Here is a 21,942-nt window from a genome sequence, read left to right on the forward strand (position 1 = left end):
TTGAGTCCGAATTGAAATAATGATTAGTGTAATAAAATTAAATTGAGCTGGTAATTAGTAATTAAACAGAAAAATATTTATTATTAATTGTATTTCGTTATTGTTTTACTTTATTACTATTTAAAAATGTACTAGCTAGCTAGCAATGTTCACTAACGCCTAGAAGCTTAAAAAACGCCTTAATCTCGATTATCATTGGTTTTTCATGTAGTATCATTAAAAAATAAATATCATTTTCCATTGGCTGTTAATCATTGTTCAGAACATTTAACCAATCAAAGGACGAGTTTAGGTGTTAATAGTTTAATTGCGTTGTTCTTCCGCCCGTTCAATTTTTTTTCCGTTTGACACTTCCTCCTATCCTGTCCCGAGTGCGAGCGACTGCCGATTGTGTCACCGCGTGCTTTGGCGTGAATTTAATTACTCTCTACCTGCACAACTTACCCGTAAGTAATATTTTGACTATATTTAGTTGCTAAACTTGTTCCTCTTATATCAAATACCCATGTTATGTTTGTTTCATGCGTTATCTCCTTATTATAGAAGTAAGCCGATGACGGCGGTGACCAATTGAAGCGCCTTGATTTTTTTCCTGTTTTCCACGCTCCTCAGTTATTTTTAGCGTCTAATAGCTCATTCAATTACTTACTTATTTCCATTTGATTCTTTATAAACTTTAGTCTTCATTCGTACTCTAAGTTTAACGCGAGTGATTGATTATCTTAATGTTCTTTTAGTGGTGTGTAAAACATTCTTTTATTGTACTGTTGGGCTCTACGATCGAAGCGACGTATATCGTCGCTTATTAACATCTTATAACCTTGTAATACATTGCTTTAAGCAAGCCATAGGTAATAAAAAATACCATTTTGTTTTTGATAATCAAATGGAAAGATTATTAATGAATGCAGATGTTAAATGTTCTCTTAGGCTATTATGATTCTCTAATGAGCCATTGTTGGTGGTTTTCACTTGTGAATGTACTGTTACTAGTGGGAGTAATGTTAAAGCTTTAAAATTAACTTAAATTTTAATGCCAGTTGGTTGTTTTCTTATCAGAAGATAACAGTACGCGTCATTCAAAAGTACTTTAGATTCAATCTTGAAGACTTGGTTAAATACTGCAAGTAATTCTGCCTTTGCCAAGTAATACGAAAATCTTTGTGCTAAAATGTTGATGGATACAGTTGAATCCGGCCAAGGGTGATATTACATCTTACTAACTGGACGCCATACTAAACAAACAGATGTACTTCGAATCCCGGCCGGGGTAGATATTTGTATGAATAATATGAATGTTTGTTCTCGGGTCTTGGATGTTTAATATGTATTTAAGTATGTATTTATCTATATAAGTATGTTTATCCGTTGCCTAGTGTCCATAGTACAAGCTTTGCTTAGTTTGGGACTAGGTCAATGAGGGCTATCGTTTTTTGTCTCACTAGATGGCGCACTGTTGCGTGAGGTTTTTAAGTGTGGCTTTCAGAGTCTGTTATTACGGGCGTTAAAACAAAGTTTAGATTAAAATCATATTTAAAACACCTTAAAACCGTACCATAAAAATATCCAGCAACCACAGTGTTGCTAAGTTCCGTTTTGTTCGGAAAAAAAGGGAGGACAAAAGTTTCCGAAAGACAAAACTGTCTCAAAACACAGACATAACGCAACGCATAATTCACAGCACAGGCGTAACGCATAATTGCCATAATTAATTTCAGGTTATGAAAAAAAACACAAAAAAAAATCTTATTATAAATAAACCCGCGTAGCTCACCCAAAAACTATGAGATTTGACATTTCGGAGACCTCACGCTACACTAGCGCCTCTAGCGGCGAATTCATTCGCGATAGCCCTCATTGGTGTCAAGTGTCCCATGATATTTATTTATTTATTTATTTATTACTTTCATGGTGGCTCCTATCAAAACCAAACATATGCCTATACTTACGTCGCTAAAACCGATTGGTTGTTAAAGGCGAAGTCATACTAAATGCACTACACTGTATGTTTACTTGTGTTATAGCTGTATAAATATTTTTGGCTGCAACTGTCCTGTCTCTTGTTGACATTTTTTACCAGTGTAACCAACATTAAAAACTTGTAGTTCATTGATATGGACCTATCAAAGTAACATGATTGAATTGATTGATGAAATTGTTAGCCAATTCAGACATCCGCAAAAATAAATAAATGTAGGTACAAGAATTTCTTGTCCGGTTCTAGCACTATATGAGCCAATCAATGCTACTTACGGGATATAGTAGTAAAGTGAAAGCCAGATTTATTAGATGAACTATTAAAAAAACTTTTTGATATGTTAACAAAAAACATAGACATTTTCTTTTAACAAATCAATAATTTACAACGGCGATAAATCATTCCTGTGAATGACTAAACATTTTCACAAGAAAATTTGTCACACAAAATTAAATTCATTGGGTTTCCCTATTATTCATGAAAATGATTGTATATAGGCTTCTTTAGTGTTGGGATTGTTAATTTCAAATAAGTAACACTTTTGGCTCCAAGCCAAAGTACTTATGATTATGACCAGACATCAAAATCTTGGGGAGCAACTAGAGTCAGACAAGACATTTTATTGACTTGAATATTAATATTTTTCATTATATTTATAGCTCCTTTTAGAGGTTTACCTTACATTAAAAATGAAATTTTTATGGGTAGGTTATTTGTTGTGTTTAAAGAAAAAAAATGTTTACAAACATTCAAAGAAAATTTTTGAAAGTTGCGGAAGTTGCCCCACTTGCTGTTATCTAGTCTAGACCTTACTTCTGTCTAGGGCATGCAGAACCGGTCCCGGTTCCAGATTTTTGATACCCGGTTCTGGGATGCAGATAGAACCGGGGAACTGGTTCCGCCGGTTCTGGGTGATAAAATTGGAACTTTTAGTGATTAAAATATATTATACAGAATTTAAGAGGATAAAGCACTTTTGGGAGTTGATAGAGCAAGCAGCGTAGTCGTCGTGATAAGATAAGCAATACGAAAATCCAGAATAATATTACAATGGTTTTTATTCAATTTTAAAGTCTGTGTTAACAGCAAACAAAAGTCTCGACCACCGCAGATTCAGCATTGCCACACCTTTTTGTTTTGGGCATTTAAGCTCCTGTTCAAAACGCCACACCACCCCCCTACGGAGAAGAATAGACCATGGTCCATGTATTCTAATCTATCACAAACAATATAATGCTAAAAGTAGTGGTAGACGTGATTTACTAGTTGCTGAAAACAAGACCCAATATGGACGCTGGATGCGTCCGTGAACAATCCAAGGGGTGCGCCGTTGACAGGATGCTGTAGTAAATATATTCTATGAAAGTTTTAGAGAAAGAAATTCTGTGAAATTAAACCACTTTTACTTATTTGTTAAAACCGGGGGAACCGGGTTTATTGCGTTTGGAACCGGTTCTACGAATACCTTAAAGGAACCGGGTAGAACCGGGTGCATGCCCTACTTCTGTCTGTTAAAAAAGGTTGCCAGGAAGAGATCGCTCTGAAGCGATAGCCGCATTGCGTACCTTGTAATTTTCTCTCTGTGTACTTGTTTTCTATATCACTTACTATTTGTGGTGTACAATAGAGTCATTGTATTGTATTCCCACTATTTTAGAACAATAGTTAGGTTTCTTTACAACCTTTACTTGCATTATTTTCCGGCCATAATCCTCTTTTATATTTTGTCTTAGTCCATTCTCTGGTAATAATCCTAAAAAAAAAAGTAAACCACAGACGAAACAATTGAGATTGACATTGACCCTGACATTGATTTTTGTCATAACCTTGTTTTTTGCTTACGTTTTTTTCCAAGTTAGCAGTTTTTTCACATGAGTGTTGGTTTGTGTAGAATTTCTGCCAAGTCCGCCTTTAAATTGATCAACAATGCTCGTTCTTTTACTTGGCAAGGAAGGCGAGATAAAGAAATTCGAGTAGCATCTGCACAGTAGGTGTTATATTGTTGTTATTTTTATGTCACATTTAAAAAAAACCGGCCAAGGACGAGTCGGACTCGCGCACGAAGGGTTCCGAACCATTATCTATACAAAATTACACATTACATTAGCAAAAAAAAACGCGTTTGTTGTATGGGAGCCCCCCTTAAATAATTATTTTAACTGAATATACGACTAAATATTATATGAGTATTTCAAACGTCTACCTGTTGCCGTTATTAATATCGAGCTAAAAACGGTAAAAAAATCATGTTTGTTGTATGGAAGCCCTTAAATACATATTTTATTCTGTTTTTAGTATTTGTTGTATACATAATCTGTGAAAATTTCAACTGTCTGGCTATCACGGTTCGTGAGATACAGCCTGGTGACAGACGGACAGCGGAGTCTTAGTGATAGGGTCCCGTTTTGACCCTTTGGGTACGGATTACGGAACCCTAAAAAAACGACCAAATGCATGGGTTACTCTAAGTCAAATCTTGTACAGATATGTTTAATATTGTTTTTCCATCATTTTTTTTCGGAGTTCGTATTATTCTTGCTATCTCAATTAGGTTTAGTAAACTTCAGTAAGCTAGTTAAGCGAGCAGCATAAATACGAACTTCTCCGAAAAAATACTATGACGAAACATTATTCATTACATCTGCAATTTGATTTTGACCCACCTTTAGTAGTCAAATTGAGTTGAAATTTGGTATACCTAATATGTTGCTGATATACAAGCTGGCTGCCAATGCCATTCTCAAATTTAGGGTCTATTTTACGACTCGTTAGATGGTTTTAGAAACTAAGTAGCTCATTAATATTGCCATTAAGTGATTCATATATGCATTAGGCTGCGTTTCCACCAGAGATGTGTGAGGAATGTGTTCATCATGAACCAATAGAAACGCTGCGTTTAATTAACCTATCCTCGCTCCGCTCGCTGTGCTGTTTCCATTAGAGCTGCGCGGAGCGAAGATAGGTAAATGAAACAATTTTCATGAGACACATTATTTGCAACGCATCCTCGCACATCTTTGGTGGAATCGCAGCCTTATGGTGGGCGGGTAGTAGTTTAGTTTGTCCTTACGCCTTACATGCTCTTTTTCCTTTGAATTTATCCAGTTACCTACACAGTTTAGGTTATTTGGAAACCCACACTTTCCTACTATGTGGTAGGTAGGTATGCGGTATGCGGGGAATGCAATTGCGCAAGGCAGTGCGAGTCATTGGCCTATAGTGCTGGGAATGGGCCACAACTAATAGGATGAAACGAAATTAGGGTTGTAGGTATAGGAAACGACACGAAAGTAAAACCCAAAATCATACTCTCTTCAAGGGCGTCGCCGATGCGCACCACCCCCTCTAGGGATTCTAAAAACATACCAAATGTAAAGCAACCAAACCAAAGGCCCAAGTACCAAAGTTCATATACTCTCGACTTAACCTATAATTCATACTTTTTTCATTCTCCATGTACATTTTTTCAAATACTAGCTATAAATAAAACTCGAGTCGCGGACTCGCACTCAATAGTTTACTCACGCTCGACACGACTCGGGACTCGGAGGCTTCGAGTTCACCGAGTCATCTAAAGTGAGACGAGTCCACAAAATTAGGACTCCAGCACTCGAGTCTTTGAACACTACATGCCATAGTATAGAAACACTGCCAAGGCGGCTACCATGAGCAAGCAAAAGTTTTAGTAATAATCGATGATCTGTATCGGGCCTCAACACTACATGCCATAGTATAGAAACACTGCCAAGGCGGCTACCATGAGCAAGCAAAAGTTTTAGTAATAATCGATGATCTGTATCGGGCCTATGTCGTTGGAACTATTTCTATAATGTCATTCCCTGGATCGCGTTTCTGATTCATAGTACTGACGTCACCTCATCACTTTACTCCCCTTATACCGATGCCAATCGACTTGCCAATCCAGTCGTCTACTGCGCGCCGAACGCGTCACATGTGCTAACAAACCACCAACTTTAACCATAATTTAGTGATCTGTGATATATTTCTAGTTTATCAGGTACGTGTTAACTTTATGCCCTTGGGTTGGAAATGTTCATTGTTGTCGTGCGACAGCGATAACATTGATTTTTTATTACCATTTACAGTGATTTGCTTTTTAACTCGTACAAAATAAGGTTCGATTGTTTTTGTGTCGTGGAGCTTCTAGAAAAATGTTTTGTGCTTTTTTATCTACTTTTTGCGTATAGTTTTAAACTGTTGTCTGATCATTATCACATGTTTTCACAAACTGATTTGGTTTTTAATCAATGAATTTATTTAATTAGCCAGAGCGAATGGCATAGTAACACCGATTCGTTCACATTCCATTGACCACAGAACTAATCATAATCATAGATAGTACCTACCTAAGAGCAATATAAATGGTATCGTGTATTTCCATGTGTTTATGTCAACATTAAGAAACATTTTGACATGCGTTCATATACGGGTGAAGACCAAAAAGTTGCACACCGTTAAATCTGCGTTAGCAGGTAGTTATAATTTCCATTAACTTTTTCCATATGGTGTTTGTGTGGTTGACTGTACAAAGGCGAACTTACCACTTTAAAGGGGATCTCTATCAGTCAAACTTTTGGGTGGACAAGGAGAGCATTTTTAGGGTTCCGGAGCCAAAATGGCAAAAACGGAACCCTTATAGTTTTGCCATGTCTGTCTGTCTGTCTGTCCGTTCGTCCGCGGCTTTGCTCAGGGGCTATCAATGCTAGAAAGCTGTAATTCTGCACGAATATGTATGTAAACTATGCCGACAAAATGGTAGGTACAATAAAAAATTCAAAAATATTTTTTGTAGTGTACCTCCCATAGACGTAAAGTGGGGGTGATTTTTTTTTTCTCATTCAACCTTGTAGTGTGGGGTAGCGTTGGATAGGTCTTTTAAAATCATTAGGGGGTTGCTAAATAGTTATTTATGTGGCTGGTGCATAATGAGAGGCATTAAAGTACGAGTGTGGTTTTATGAAACGAGCCGAAGGCGAGTTTCATAATAAGATCACACGAGTGTTTTAATGCCTAATTATGTATAGCCGCATACATAACTTTATCTACATGCATATCATAAGTTTTCTATAATATGTTCAGATATGGCCTGTATTTTTAAGTTAGTGTTACTGATAACTAGTTTGAAGTACCTACCAAAGCTTAAATAAAACAGATAATAAAAAACTAAAGTTTTATTTATAATAATTATTATTATCTACATGCATGTCATAAGTTTTCTACAATATGTACAGATATGCATTGTTAAAAAAAGTATTACCGATACTTTAATGTAAACATTAAGATGCACTGTACTTTAATGTGAACATAAAGATGCACCCGCAGATACTAGGTTTCTTAATAAAGTCCATTTGATAGTCGTTTCTGAACATATAATAGGGAAGTTACGATATGCATGTAAATAAACGATTTTTCGATTCAGTGATTTGTTTGCAAAATATTCAACTTTAAAGAAATGGGTGGAAAATTTTGAAAAAATTCAGAATGGTAGTAAGTATATATCAAACTTTTAAGGAAAACTATAACGGCCAAGTTTGCTTGCGAATTATTAGTAGTTTAAGAGTAAATAGCAGCCTATCAGTCTAAGGTATAAAAAAAACCTAAACTTGGAAGATTCCGTATAAAATACGAAATCCTTAGAAAAATATTACTTTTTTTTTGTAATGGCTACGGAACCCTATTTTGGGCGTGTCCGACACGCTCTTGGCCGGTTTTTTGTAGTTCCTGTATTGATCGATGCCAACACTATCGCTTCTGCTATTAAATGCTAATATCAACGTACCTACTCCACAAGTGATTTTTTCCTTAACATTCAAAACGTAGTTTTAGTAAATCAAATATCATAATTTGTTGATTTTATAATAAACTTCCTGTGGTTAGAACGAACGTTTCGTTGGGATTTTCCCAAATCGAAAACAATTTGGGGAAACCAATCGCGTTTATTCCTCGAAAGTTATAAAATTTCCTTAATTTTATTTTGGTGGATGTTGAATCGATGTGACGTTTTAAAGATCACTCTGCGACATACACATTCATTGGATGGATAAATTACACATACTTACATACATTGGCATTTCAATTGGCTTTCATACTTTTATGAGCTGTCAAAACAAGATTTCCGCTTAGATTTTGTACAGTAATAGAGGACTGTGATGAACACATGATCTCTACCTATAGGTATAAGTCCCACTGCTGGGCACAGGCGTCCTCTCGGAATGAGAGGGCTTGGGCCGTGGTTCACACGCGGGCCCAATGCGAATTAGAGCGATGGTGATAAACACATTTTTTTAAGTAGCTTATACAGGATGGAAACAATGAGTGATCTCACTCGATTATTTCTGAACTATACCTACAAGATATCGAAACTGGTTATTGATTCTGAAAGTGCTTTACGAGCTCTATCAAACGGTATCAATAATAGTTACAGGTTTTTTTTTTTTTTTATACGACTGGATGGCAAACGAGCAAGTGGGTCTCCTGATGGTAAGAGATCACCACCGCCCATAAACATCTGCAACACCAGGGGTATTGCAGACGCGTTGCCAACCTAGAGGCCTAAGATGGGATACCTCACGTGCCAGTAATTTCACCGGCTGTCTTACTCTCCACGCCGAAACACAACAATGCAAGCACTGCTGCTTCACGGCAGGATTAGCGAGCAAGATGGTGGTAGCAATCCGGGCGGACCTTGCACAAGGTCCTACCACCTGCAAAATTAATGAATTCCTACTACTGTTACTCAATGTTATTGATACCGTTTGATAGAGCTCGTGAAGCACTTTCAAGATCATTAACCAGTTTCGATATCTTGTAGCTTTAGTTCAGAAATAATCGAGTGAGATCACTTATACCTAGTGCCATCCACGAAGACGCGTGGTTTTGTCAAAATTAGCCATTATTGACATTGTAATAAGAACCACGGCACGCGTCATCGTGAATGACTACATATATCGTTTCCATTCTGTATAGCGTGCCACTGCTGAGCCGGCCTTTGACCTCCACAACTCCCAGTTGGAACTCAATTGATTACTTACTTAGGCATATATATTTTTAATTGAAAATTAATCGATTCAGGGCGACTGCAGAGAAATTTATTTCGGCACCTTCCTAATTACACTACAGTACAGACCACACCTGCTAACTTGTAACTATTCACTCCGGACTAGAATAGTCCTAAATTGTACTCATCCGGAAAACCAGACGATGGAAGTGAATTATATTTCTTCCCATTATAAGATTACAGTGTCTGCCCATTAACAGTATGGAAAAAAAAAGTTTTTTTTGCAAATCAATCCTATATTTCTTGTTCGATGATTTGATCAAGGTCAAGCTCAAGTTAGTTTGGATTAACTGCTATATGTTTATATCTTAGGCTAATATGAGTCATGTTGGTACTCAACGTTGTTTTTGTTAGTCTGTTCAAATCTTATAATTTGTATGACAATGAAAAGGTTTGCCGGTTATTAGGTAGGTAAGAAGCAGTGGCAATTGGCGAAGGGTCCATAGAACCATATTCCCATCGGCTTGCCCAATATTTACAAAATAAGACAAAAGGACATTCGGTATTTATGAAAAATGTAAGCGATCTTTGCTTTGACTTTACCACGGCAACATCTGACGCTACACCACTGTACGAAGCGATATATTAACAACGTATCTATGAATAAAAGTTTTAACTTTGAAATTGGGTTAGACTGGCTGTTGCCTGCGATTTCGTCTGCCAAGTATTCCTTAGCTATCCCGCCAGATCTATGTAATTGTGTGGGACATAGTGTCAAATTTGTTAATTCAGGTTATATTACTGTTATATACTATCAGTGTTCCAAATCATAATTCATAGTGTAGGGCGACGTGATGACGTATCATGTTTCGTGTTTATTTGGGCAAAACACGGTACAATATAAAAACACTTATGAACATTGACCAGAAATATGCCACTATTAAAAGAAAAGATGGGGTAAACGTACGATCTAATGAAGAAAACCCTGATAACAATTACTCGGTCGTACAACGGCACACGATCAATGTAGGCCTCCCCCCTATTTAAGAAAAAGTGGGGTGACCCTCCCCCTCCCTAAATCTCGTTGCGTAATAAGCAGCCCCAACAGTCTATATAAATATGGAATGCTGTAGGTTCTGAGGATGACCCTGAAACTGGCCTCGCCGAAGCTAGCGTGAAGTCTCTATTGTTACGTAGATATTAAGTATATAGATTTATAAAATTTACTACTTGTAGTCGTACAATACAATACAATAACTCTTTATTGTACACCAACACAGTAAGCAGTACAGAAAACACAAGTATATACATAGAGATCGTATCTGTTGGTTTGCAAAAATCTTACTTCCTACTAATATTATAAATGCGAAAGTTTCTGTGTGTGTGTATGTTTGTTATTCCTTCACGCTAAAACGGTTGGACGGATTTGGATGAAATTTGGTACGTAGATAGCTGGACGTCTGGAGTGGATAGGCTACTTTCTATCCCGATATTCCCACGGAATAGGGATAAAATCTTGAAATTTCTACCGCTGGGTTTAGTCTCGAAATTTTGGACAGTTGTTCTTAACACAACCTCAATGAAGACCACGATATAAAATTTGGGAATTCTCAAGGGAATATTGTAAAATCCCGGAGTTTCAATTGTAACTACCAGATCGAATAGTTACGCGTGCGAAGCCGCGGGTAAACTAGTACATTATTATTATAAAATGTAATGTGAATTTTTGTGAGTGTGTATTGTGCATGTATAAATTTGCGAGTACTGCCTTTTCGCAACGTAACGTTTGGCAACCTGTTTCATTTCGCAAACTCTAAAACTGTAAATATTTCAGGATTTATTTCAGGGCCATCGTGTAAGAACCCTTTAGGTTAGGTTAGGTTAGTTTTATAAAAATCCTGAAATATTTACAGTTTCAGAAATATTAAACAGTTGGGAAATGAAAAGTTGCGAAATGAAACAGGTTGCCAAACGTTATTCGCCGAAACATTAGTAAACCATAAATTTGATACACATCACGCTAAAACGGTTTCATACATTAATAATAATTATTGAATGATTATGGTATACACGTTGGTGAAGTTGTTATTTAAGTTTGATAGTAAGTCGCACATAATCTGCCCCATTGGAGGCATTGGAGCATACAATAGCAGACACAGAACTAATACATGCATTAATTTCAATGTCAAATAAATTAATAATTGCTTAGTCATGTTACTTTACTACTTAGAGTAATGATTAGAAGATAATGATTAGTTGCAACGCACATTATTGCATTTTATATGGTTGCGTTCACATTTAGATATCTGACGCAGTGTGTTGTGTTGTGTCGTATCAAAGCTATAAAGAGAGAGAGACAGAGAGCATGACACACAACACGACAGATAAATGTGAATGCGGCTGTTCCTGTGGCCCGGCACACTTATGAATTGGCTATTAAATACTAATTAATAGATAGGTAATGATCGAAGGAAGCTGATGTGTATGATTGATTGCATTTGCTCTGCTTAATAATACACGTGTATTACCTAATAATACCTAGCCATCTTCCCGCGAGCTGTTCAGTTATCTTCGTATGCAAAATCTGTTAGCCATTTTTTACACCAAATAAATTTATTCTGTTCTATAACCTACTAAAGGCGTTGCTTATGTTGCGGGCCGCAAAAATATCGGCTGCGGGTCACAAGCTGCGTACGGACAGCGCGTTCATATATTGGTACGCATTGTCGGTTACGCGTGTTTACGCGTACATTGGATACGTACGGGTACAGCTCCTGTACGGACCGCGAAGAACCTAAACGCGAGCTGAGTCGGTCCATAGCGCTACGAGCTTACAAGCTCCAGAGCTTTATCCATTTTGCCGTCCAAATATCGCCTACCAGAACGAGCGTGTCCTCTTTGACGCGCGGCCAAAGACTTGACTGCCGGCGGCTCGCCCGCGAGTCGGTTCATGAGGCACGCGTTCTCCAAGAGTGTACCCGTAGCGGCACGTACGGATATGGCGTTCCAGGACACGCGAAGCACTGCTCTAAGACAATCAAAATGGCCGAGAACTTGCACAACCGACCACACGACACCATTTCTAACCCCCGCGCGTATTGTTGCAGTAAGATGGCCATCCACATCAAAGACGCCGACGACCTGAAGACCAGGCTCTCCGAAGCCGGGGACAAGCTGGTGGTGATCGACTTCATGGCCACGTGGTGCGGGCCCTGCAAGATGATCGGGCCGAAGCTCGAAGAGATGGCCAATGAGATGGCTGATGTGCTCGTTGTACTTAAGGTCAGTTTTACTTAACATCATTATATCAGGTCAGCCGTAGGACAGGACGTCCATTATTGGATATAGGCCTCCCCCAAAGACCGATAGTTGCTTCGGTTGGAAGCGGCCTGCATCCACCGTGAACCCGCGGCTTTAACCTGGTCGTCCGTTCATCTCGTCGGTGGACGTCCTACGCTGTGCTACGATAATGAAACATTGGCTTTATATCTTTATTTTCATATCATAATATACAGGATATGACAAATTCATGAGTTATCGAATACTGTATTGCGAACTCTTCAGACAAACTTTATATATAGGTACCTAAATAAAGTTTTTGGTAAAAAAAAAACATTTTTTATAGAAGCTTTTTTTTTGTCAACTTTACTTGTATTGTCACCCAAACTACATTTGCATAAGTACCAAATTTCAAGTCGATGCCATTAACCGTTAAAGAGTTCCGTCCTGCGGAGACGATCCTGGCCGGACTACCAGGATGTCACTGCCAAATTATTGTATTGTCACGTACATAACTGTCAAGTTCATAAACTTGTGGGCAAAAATTTGATCAAAAATATCTGAACACGACTCTATTGTTAACGGCGTAGAAGCGTGTTCAGATATTTTTGGGTCGTTCTCGTGAGTCGTTCAAATCGCCATTCCAGGCGACAAATCGGTGCAAAAAATGTTCTTTTTTGTAAACGTTGTATACAGAAAGAACGGTCTCAAAAAGATAGTTAAGGAGTCTTTTGCGTCGAAGGCCTTTACCTATTATTAAACTTACGCGGTTAAAAACATAGTGTCAAATCTCATTTCCCTCCCGTTCCAAATTACGTGCTGATAAATTGTTCGATGTATTTAAGCACTTTTAAAAAGAAAACCTTCCAATTTTTTTAAGCGATCTGATTAACTAACTATTAAGGAATAAATCTGTAAATTTGCACAATTTTAAAACTACTTCATAATAGAAAGAATGAAGATTATGATTTTGTCCACCGAAAACTATCATTCCCTTCCGCGATACCAAAACATTAAATAAATCCCAAGTTCTTCCCTGTGTGGCGGTAGTAAGTGCACTGTTCCCGCCCCGCACCGCTTCAGTGTGCCGCCGCATCTAGTCATTGGAGGACATGCGTTTCGCATGCAAGAAATTCTGGATTTACGTGCACAAAAAGTACTTTGTCACAGTTTGGTCTTCATTACTTTCCAGCGTTTTATGCAATAAGTACTATTTTTATTTTTTGTTTAATTTCACATTAAAATGCTTTGTGATTACTTATTTAATGATATAAATATAAAATGTTCAAACTACATTTGGAATTTATTAATCGAGAAAAACGGCCGATATCTCATTCCTCTCCATGGCATTACCATCCTAACCCTCCAATTTTTTGCAGGATGGTAATGAGCATGTTTGGAGGGTAGTGATTGTTCCAAGTAACATTTGTTTTAATAGTTCTGGTAAAGCCTATTTTAATGAAAACCTATTTTAATTATAAAGATATGTTGTTTAATAGTTATAAAAATGTAGTATTTCTTTTAGATCAGCATAATGGCTAACACAAAAAAGCTAACTAGGGAAGAAATTTTAGCAAAAGACAGATTACGGATAAAACAAGAATATATAAAGATAAAAAGTGATCCCGAACTACATAGACTTCAAAAAAAAGGAAAGAAGAAGGTACATCCTGAAAAAAAAGCAGAGTATTAACCCTTTATAAGGCCCCATTTATTGGAACATACTATCACAGAATCAAAAGCAGCTATCGACCTACCTAGCTAGCAAAGGATGTTTTTAAAGCTAGTAGTATTTTCAATAATAACAATGAATATTGTAACTTATTACTAAAAGAATAATGTAGAATTTCGAAATCAATGCATGTGGTCGCTGAATCGTCTCTGCCTTATAAAGGGTTAAAGATATGACTATCAGAGCACAAAGAGAACAAAGATGAAGATGGCGTCAACAACAGTCGTAAACATTCGAACAAAAAAAGGAGCAGCATAAAATACAACTAATTTTGTTGGAAAACTCACCACCAACCACACCACTTGCTACTGACAACGAAGACAATAATCAGGTCGCACCAGCACTTGTGCCAGATTGGGACCCTTTATAGCACAAAATCCCGCGTGCGTGATAGAAGAAAAAATGCGTGGCATACGTAAAGAATCCACTTTAGTCAGAAAAGTTCGCTATAAAGCCATGAAAGTAATCAAAAACTTAAAAGAAGAAGTAAGAAAATTACAAAAAGAAAGAGATATTTTAAGAAAGCGAACCCAAAAATTAGACTTACAAGAGAAGAACGTAACAAAAACAATAGAAGATAGGTAGCGTGGAAAAAAAGGTAACGAATGAATAAAAGACATTTTATTTATTCGACTGGATGGCAAACGAGCAAATGGGTCTCCTGATGGTAAGAGATCACCACCGCCCATAAACATCTGCAACACCATGGGTATTGCAGACGCGTTGCCAACCTAGAGACCTAAGATGGGATACCTCACGTGCCAGTAATTTCACCGGCTATCTTACTCTCCACGCCAAAACATAACAGTGCAAGCACTGCTGCTTCACGGCAGAATTAGCGAGCAAGATGGTGGTTCTTGAACTTTTTCTTCTGGCATGTGGTAGGACCTTGTGCAAGGTCCTACCACAAAGTCCTAAGTTAAAAAAAGCTTTTATTTGATGAAACTGTTTCAAGAAAAATACAACAAAAATATTGCAGCTCTAAACAAAACAGAAAAAATATCATTTGTAGAAGAAATAATTGTAAGTGACAATTCGAGATTGAAAAGATATAAGATATCATTTTTGATCTGTTTATATACCTAGTCGTGTAAGAAAGAACCTCTAATAGAGGTAATGGTTAGTAGGTCCTTACAATACCGGCTATTTTTGTGTGTGATTTTTTATAATAATTAGTGAAAGAAGCTTTCATTTTTAATAACGAACTGATAAATAGGTACTATTAAAAACAAGTTTTATCTTATAAAAAATCACTTCACACTAACTAGCTAGTTTTTATATGTATAAATATCTCTATACAATTAAATAATTAAAAATTATTACGGAAAAAGCATTACTTTCCATATAATACTCACTACCATCAAGGCATATTTCATTAATTTTGTAATAAATCTCATTACCTTCCTAACGCACTCATTGCCATCCTGTCATATTTCATTTCCATCCGAGCCTTCATTACTTTCCTTCAAAAAAATCTTAAATCATAACCTGTACAATGACGCCTTTACTCATATATTACTCTACGCGGGTATGTGAACCATTTGAAAGTATAAAATTCTCGAAAATCAACAATATTTTGAAAAACAAAAAAATGACTGAATTTGAACGACTCGCGAGAACGACCCTTTTGATTGAATTTTTGCTCACAAGTTTATGAACTCGACTGTACGTAGTAAACCAAATTTCAAGTCAATTCGACTACTAGAAGATTTGACTACAGACAGACAGACAGATAAAAAGGCAGACGTTCTGGCACGAAAGCAAATTCGCGTTGTATGTAGATTACCTACTTACTGGCTTTATATAGTGACAGTAGTTAGTCTTATGCTTTATTACGGCTATTATCATTAATTTGTGGCGGTGATGTCATCCGGTGCTAGCTAACATACGACATCATTCCCACTGCCAAAGTGGCCAGTCATGCTGATAAGGGGGTGTGCACACGGCGTGTTTTATACGCAGACAGCGCGTAGGTGACGTGTGATTTTCAGTCGCCTTTAGGTATTTAACATACGACATCATTCTCACTGCCAAAGTGACCAGTCATGCTGATAAGGGGGTGTGCACACGGCGTGTTTTATACGCAGACAGCGCGTAGGTGACGTGTGATTTTCAGTCGCCTTTAGGTATTTAACATACGACATCATTCCCACTGCCAAAGTGGCCAATCATGCTGATAAGGGGGTGTGCACACGGCGTGTTTTATACGCAGACAGCGCGTAGGTGACGTGTGATTTTCAGTCGCCTTTAGGTATTTAACATACGACGTCATTCCCACTGCCAAAGTGGCCAGTCATGCTGATAAGGGGGTGTGCACACGGCGTGTTTTATACGCAGACAGCGCGTAGGTGACGTGTGATTTTCAGTTGCCTTTAGATATTATACTGTTTTTCACTACATTATACTTTTTACTGTTGAACTAAAATAAAGTGTACAAAATACTGTTTTCAACATCAAAATGACTAACACTAACCTAAATCAGTGCAGCATAGTCAGAATAGTGGTGTTTTAGAACTAATCTACCAATGTAAAAATAAAAATGTAGCGCCTTATTTATTTTAATTTTAGTTTTAATTCTGACGAGGTCTATGAGGCTTTTAAAAATGATACTTAATTGATAAGTCGTGCGAGAAGCACCAAAAAGTTTGTCTAAAATAATGATTATTTCCCTTCTCAGACTTTATTTCTTGTAAAAAAACGTTGGCAACCCTGAGTAAGTTTTTTTTTGTTTAAGTATTTCGTCCGTCAGTTAAATTATTGTAAAATATAGGACGCGTATTTTTTTTTTCTATCACTACAGTCATCAACGAACATGAAGCGCGTCAAAGTTCGGGCCTGCAGGGCTACTACGAAACTCGAAATTCGTGTCGTGCGGTCCCTCTAACACTTATACTATTTAATACGAGAGCAAGAGGGACCACACGACACGAACTTCGAGTTTAGAGTTTCGTAGTAGCCCTGTACCACTACCATGAGTTAACAGTGACCGTACTCGATAGCGACGGCGTAAATTATTTGTATAGAGAATTGTACAGCGCCTCTACAAATAATTTACGCCGTCGCTATCGAGTACGGTCACTGTTCACTGTAAACTCATGGGTAGTGGGGGTTGCTGGGGGGCCGTGACGCAACGTCGTGCTAAAGTAACGCACGCCGCGACGTCGCGTGGAACTTACAATGTTTATTTTTATATATTATTTCATAAAATAGGCGAATTTAAGAGACCTGTTTGAAGAATTTTGGTTTTAGTTGCGTTTCATTTTTTTACCCTATTTAGAAGTTACCGGAATTATAGCGAACCATAGTTGCCATGGCGTTAAAAACTACGTTTTTCTTTGCCCGTCACAATTATTTAAAAAAACTTAGTGTCTTCTGTCACCTGGCAGTGTTAGAATTAGGGGGTTTAGTTATATAACGTTTATTTACGATGAAAGTCAAAACAAAGGTCAAACGTTATTTTGCAAATATACACACGATCAATTAGTATTTTTTTACAAAAATGTTATGAAATCGTTTTGGAATTAGACCACATTGTAAAAAAGTGATCAATACCAATTAGTACGTCAGTCAACTAGCTCTGCTCAAGGTCAAAAAAAAAGGTCGTTGGCGCTTGGCATTTTAAGTCTGCGCGTAAAAAATATGACGTGTGTATAAACCCTAAGACAATGAAAATCTGTTTCTGATACTGACGAGATATTTGATAAGATAATTTACCAAGCACTTGTAATAAATTGTGATGTGTATTGTGCTTAGAACAATAATATGCGGAGTAGATCTGTGCACTATTCTCTCATAAGTTTTTAGTATTTTAGGGACAAATATTTGTTGCAGTGCTTTATTTTGTTCTATATTGTTTTTTTAATAAAATAAGTAAATATCATGGGCGATTTAAACCAAATTGAACTAGTCCCAAAGCAAGCAAACCCTGTGTACAGTACCCGGCGATAAAGATTGCACATCGGTCTTCGGAAAAAGACAATTGGCTGTTCACGACGATTTCCGAACACTGTCGACCGTCCATTAATCATCGTATTTAATAAGTGACGTTTTATATTAAATAAATACTGCACCTTTATGGACTTTATTAGTTTACGTCGAATTAATGACATGTAAACTTCGGATATATAAAGAGCTGTTGCAACTACTAGAAAGAGGATAGTTCTCTCTTTTTCCTAAAGATGCCGTCGTACAATTTAAAATTTTGGTGGGTTTCAACAACTCTTTATTATATTTTTTCATTTAAATGCGTCCGTACTCTACTGCACCTGTAGAACGACTGACAAACATAAACGTCACATAAGTAGTGTGAGTGTGTGAAAACGCTCAACGAAGCCGAAATTAGCAGAGTCTCTTTCCAAAGACCGATGTGCAATCTTTATGGCTGGGTACTGTACATTGTATTAGGTACTAGGCAAAGCAGACAACGGATAAAGGCTGAAATACCTAGATAGATACATGCCGAAATACATATTAAACACCCATGACTCGAAAACAAGCATTCATATTACAAATAAATAAATAAATATTTCTCATACATAATATCTGCCCCGGCTGGGGATCGAACCCGGGGCCTCAGGCTTCGTAGTCAGGTATTTTAACCACTAAGTTATGCGGTCATTAATGTATAATTATAGAAGAAATAATCTTTAGCAGGCTTCCAATAGAAGCGGATGAAGTCGCTCACAGAAACTAGTGATGGATAATGTATAATTAATTGATTTAATGACGATTGATTTGAATGATGACTAACGTTAGTAATGCTACGAATAGTTCCTGGAATGCATGAGGAGTTTGTTATAATAAAATAACCCAGCATGTGTGATTCAGGGAAAAACCATGGTAGCCGAATGATGTGATATGTGTATGATATGTAAAGTATGGTGGATTCAGTGGGTCGAACAATCCTACCAAAGCAAATATTAGATGCTAAAGTTCGTAAGTGTGTGCGTGTTTAATACTCTTTAGACACCTGAACGGAATTAGGTAAAATTTGATATACAACGTATTACGTTTTCAATTAACTCTTAAGACGGGATAAATGAAGTTTTTTTTTTTTTTTTCAAAACAACTGTTTAAAAGATAATCAAAAACTAAGAAAAAATTTTTTTTTATATCATATCATGTGTTACGCCAATGTTAGACGTGAATTTTACAATTTGTTCTTTTCATATGTAAACTCGATTTGGCCAAAAAATTAATTTCTAGGTTGTTTCTATCAACGAACTGTGCCTTCTGTCGAAGTCAACAGAAATTAAAAAAAAAACACTGACACAGGAGACTATTATTACCTAGATTGATGGTGGTAAGACTTTTCGGACAGTAACTCAGATTTTTTTTGTGGTTTTTGTCGTTGGGTAGTTTTGGGCAGTAAGCCAAAATTGTGAAAAGATATGATATCAGTGCGTTTATAAAATTAGAGTATTGGTAAGCGACTGTCATTCTGAGAGCCTCGTTAAAATTTTGTATAAAAAAAAACTTAAGAAATGACAGTGACGCTCGGACATAGACGCCGCGCCACTGTCGCTGAGCTCAATGAAAGGTTTTTCTATATATCGTTGGTGACAATACAAAGTCCGTTGTGATTTATTTATTTATATTTAAGTGCTTTTGTTTGCTTTTGTGGCGGATGGATGCGAGCGGCTGAAGACATGTGGCGCGCCATGGAAGAGGCCTATGTCCATCAGTGGACTGCTGTAGGCTGATGATAATGATGATGAAGTACTTTTGTAGCTTTCAATTTAAAATTGAATTCCAGATTTAAACAAAACAGAGCCGGCCTTAACCATCTAGGCACCCCGGCGAGTCATGCCTCTGACGCCCTTTTAGATACGACAAGCGGTCAAAATGACAGGTCGTGTTTGTTAAACATTGAATACTCATACTCACTCCTACGAGATAAGTCTTGTTTTCCTTTAGTTTAGATCGAAAAAATAGGTATTCAAATTTAGTGTTAAGTTGAGCTGGCGCACGCGGTGCCCTGTATGTAGTACCTCCCACCTCCTCCTAAATGACCAGATGGTCCCAAAGGAAGACGTGCGCTGTTCGCAAGACCGGCAGATTGCATATTTGGGACCATTTCGTGACATGCTATTTTTTTAAACCATTTTTCTCATGTCACGCCTAAATGTTTTACTTCTTTCTTTCTTTCTAAAATCTTCTCCATCGTGGCAGCAACGACTGCTTCAAAATTTTCTTTAAGCTAAGATATAACTTAAACCCAATCTTCTTCCACAGATCGATGTTGACGAGAACGAAGAGATCGCCGCGGAGTACCACGTCAACTCCATGCCCACTTTTGTCTTCGTGAAGAACTCCAAGAAGCTGGAAGAGTTCTCCGGAGCCAACGTGGACAAACTGAAGAACACAATCCTCAAGCTGAAGTAGGGAGCCACCATAATCTCAACAACGGACTTCGCGGACACGTCAGAACACAAGCACGGGGCTAACTGGGCCGAGTCATGTTAAAAGAGCGCTAAATTGTTATGTAGTCTATTTTGGCGTACAGGGGGGCGTACCTACCACAGGATAGTCCTGATAACACTCTAGAATCGACCCAGTAACATCCAAGGTCTGTCTTGGTACCAATCTTGTCCAGTCCTGGTAACACTAGGATTGTGCTGGTAACAACCTCGTTTTACCCCGGTAACACTGGTAACACACAGGATACTCAGATGCATGCATAAGCAAAAATTCTAGGCTATTCTGGTGTTTTCCCTCCCTGTAATACTTTTCTAGACCGTCAAAGTACATTGTGTACATGAGATGAGAACTTGACTAGTGTTACTCGCATCTCCAATGCGCGAGTTGTGATCTGTTAGCGCTCTTTTAATATGACGCAAAGGTTTAGAACGCTAGAGTAACGTCAAAAAAAGTACTTCTTAATCGTGCGACGAGCTCGCTTAAATGTTGTAGTTAAAATTTTAGCTACGTATACGCTCCGAGATGGTAGTCTGACGTTTCCGTATAAAGTGCAGGACCTAAGGCCCCAAGTGTATTTTATTTATTCATTCGGTCACAACGTCTCTGTTAGAAGCGTAGTTCGCTTGGTGTGATTAATTTGCGCATAATATTTATTTTAACTTTTGTTTTCAACGGATTATATTTTTATACTTATGCCGAGAAGTGTCTTAAATACTTAGCACAATTTTGCGCGTTTGTTTGTACTACCGATGGTCCGTTGTTTACTGTATTGTATTCTGCATTTATATACATTACAAAATATTGTTATTACAACAATTAAAAAAAATAAAATACAACACTTGTTTTATTTTATTACATAGGTTATTTTTCGAATAGGGCTAAATATTAATACTAGGGTTAACCACCTCTTACCAACTCAGTGATATTTTCAATCTTATTACTAAAGGAAGAAGGTTAATAATTCTGGCTGCAATTTGGTGCCAAAAATTGTCTATGACAGGGTTTTAGGTGGAGTCTTTTACATGGAGAATTCATTATGTTACGTACAACTAAATTGAAATCCACATTTAAACTCGCTTCCACTGTAATGTTGTAATGGGATTCTAAAAGGTTGCCTGGAAGAGATCGCGCTGAAGCTCACCTATTACTTCTTAATGTGCATTAGATATATGAGCGAATAGGTGCATATGTGTATCAGGAGATAGATCTCCATAGATGCCCCCAGGTGACCTGTCGTTTTGCCGAGTTTCATTACGCAGATTTTCGTTTCGCAGATCTCAGATTTTTCTTTTCAACGTTTGGTATAATTTCATTACGCCTATTATTCGTTTCGCCGAGTAGTCGGTAGGGAATAGCGAAGCAGATTTACGTTTAGCAGATTGTTTGTTTCTTAATTGTTTCAGTTAACCGAACAACTGTTCGTCGAGACACGATAAGCAGAGTTATCACATGGCATTCATATTGTTAAGTAGATTTAATGTTCAGTCGATTTTGTTTCGTAATTGCGTAGATAAA

General features: G+C 37.4%; 1 protein-coding gene across 2 annotated transcripts; it reads left to right on the forward strand.

The window, feature by feature from the left end:
- Positions 1–335: 335 nt before the first annotated feature.
- Positions 336–21,263, forward strand: Trx2 (Thioredoxin 2). 2 transcript variants are annotated; one of them, XM_074109929.1, is made up of 3 exons: positions 336–446; positions 12,104–12,278; positions 20,242–21,263. In XM_074109929.1, the coding sequence occupies exons 2-3, from the start codon at positions 12,108–12,110 to the stop codon at positions 20,389–20,391; spliced, it is 321 nt and encodes a 106-aa protein (XP_073966030.1). In that variant the 5' UTR covers positions 336–446; positions 12,104–12,107; the 3' UTR covers positions 20,392–21,263. The 2 variants fall into 2 exon arrangements, with proteins under 2 accessions (XP_073966030.1, XP_073966031.1); XM_074109930.1 differs by lacking the exon at positions 336–446 and adding an exon at positions 5,889–5,996.
- The last annotated feature ends 679 nt before the right edge of the window (positions 21,264–21,942 follow it).

The sequence above is a fragment of the Choristoneura fumiferana genome, chromosome 29 (genome assembly GCF_025370935.1).
Source record: "Choristoneura fumiferana chromosome 29, NRCan_CFum_1, whole genome shotgun sequence".
Taxonomy (NCBI): Eukaryota; Metazoa; Arthropoda; class Insecta; order Lepidoptera; family Tortricidae; genus Choristoneura; species Choristoneura fumiferana.

Coding starts and splice junctions, on each gene's coding strand:
- Trx2 (XM_074109929.1), top strand. CDS start 12,108: ATGGCCATCCACATCAAAGACGCCGACGACCTGAAGACCAGGCTCTCC. Junction 12,279..20,241: donor ATGTGCTCGTTGTACTTAAG/GTCAGTTTTACT, acceptor CTTCTTCCACAG/ATCGATGTTGACGAGAACGA.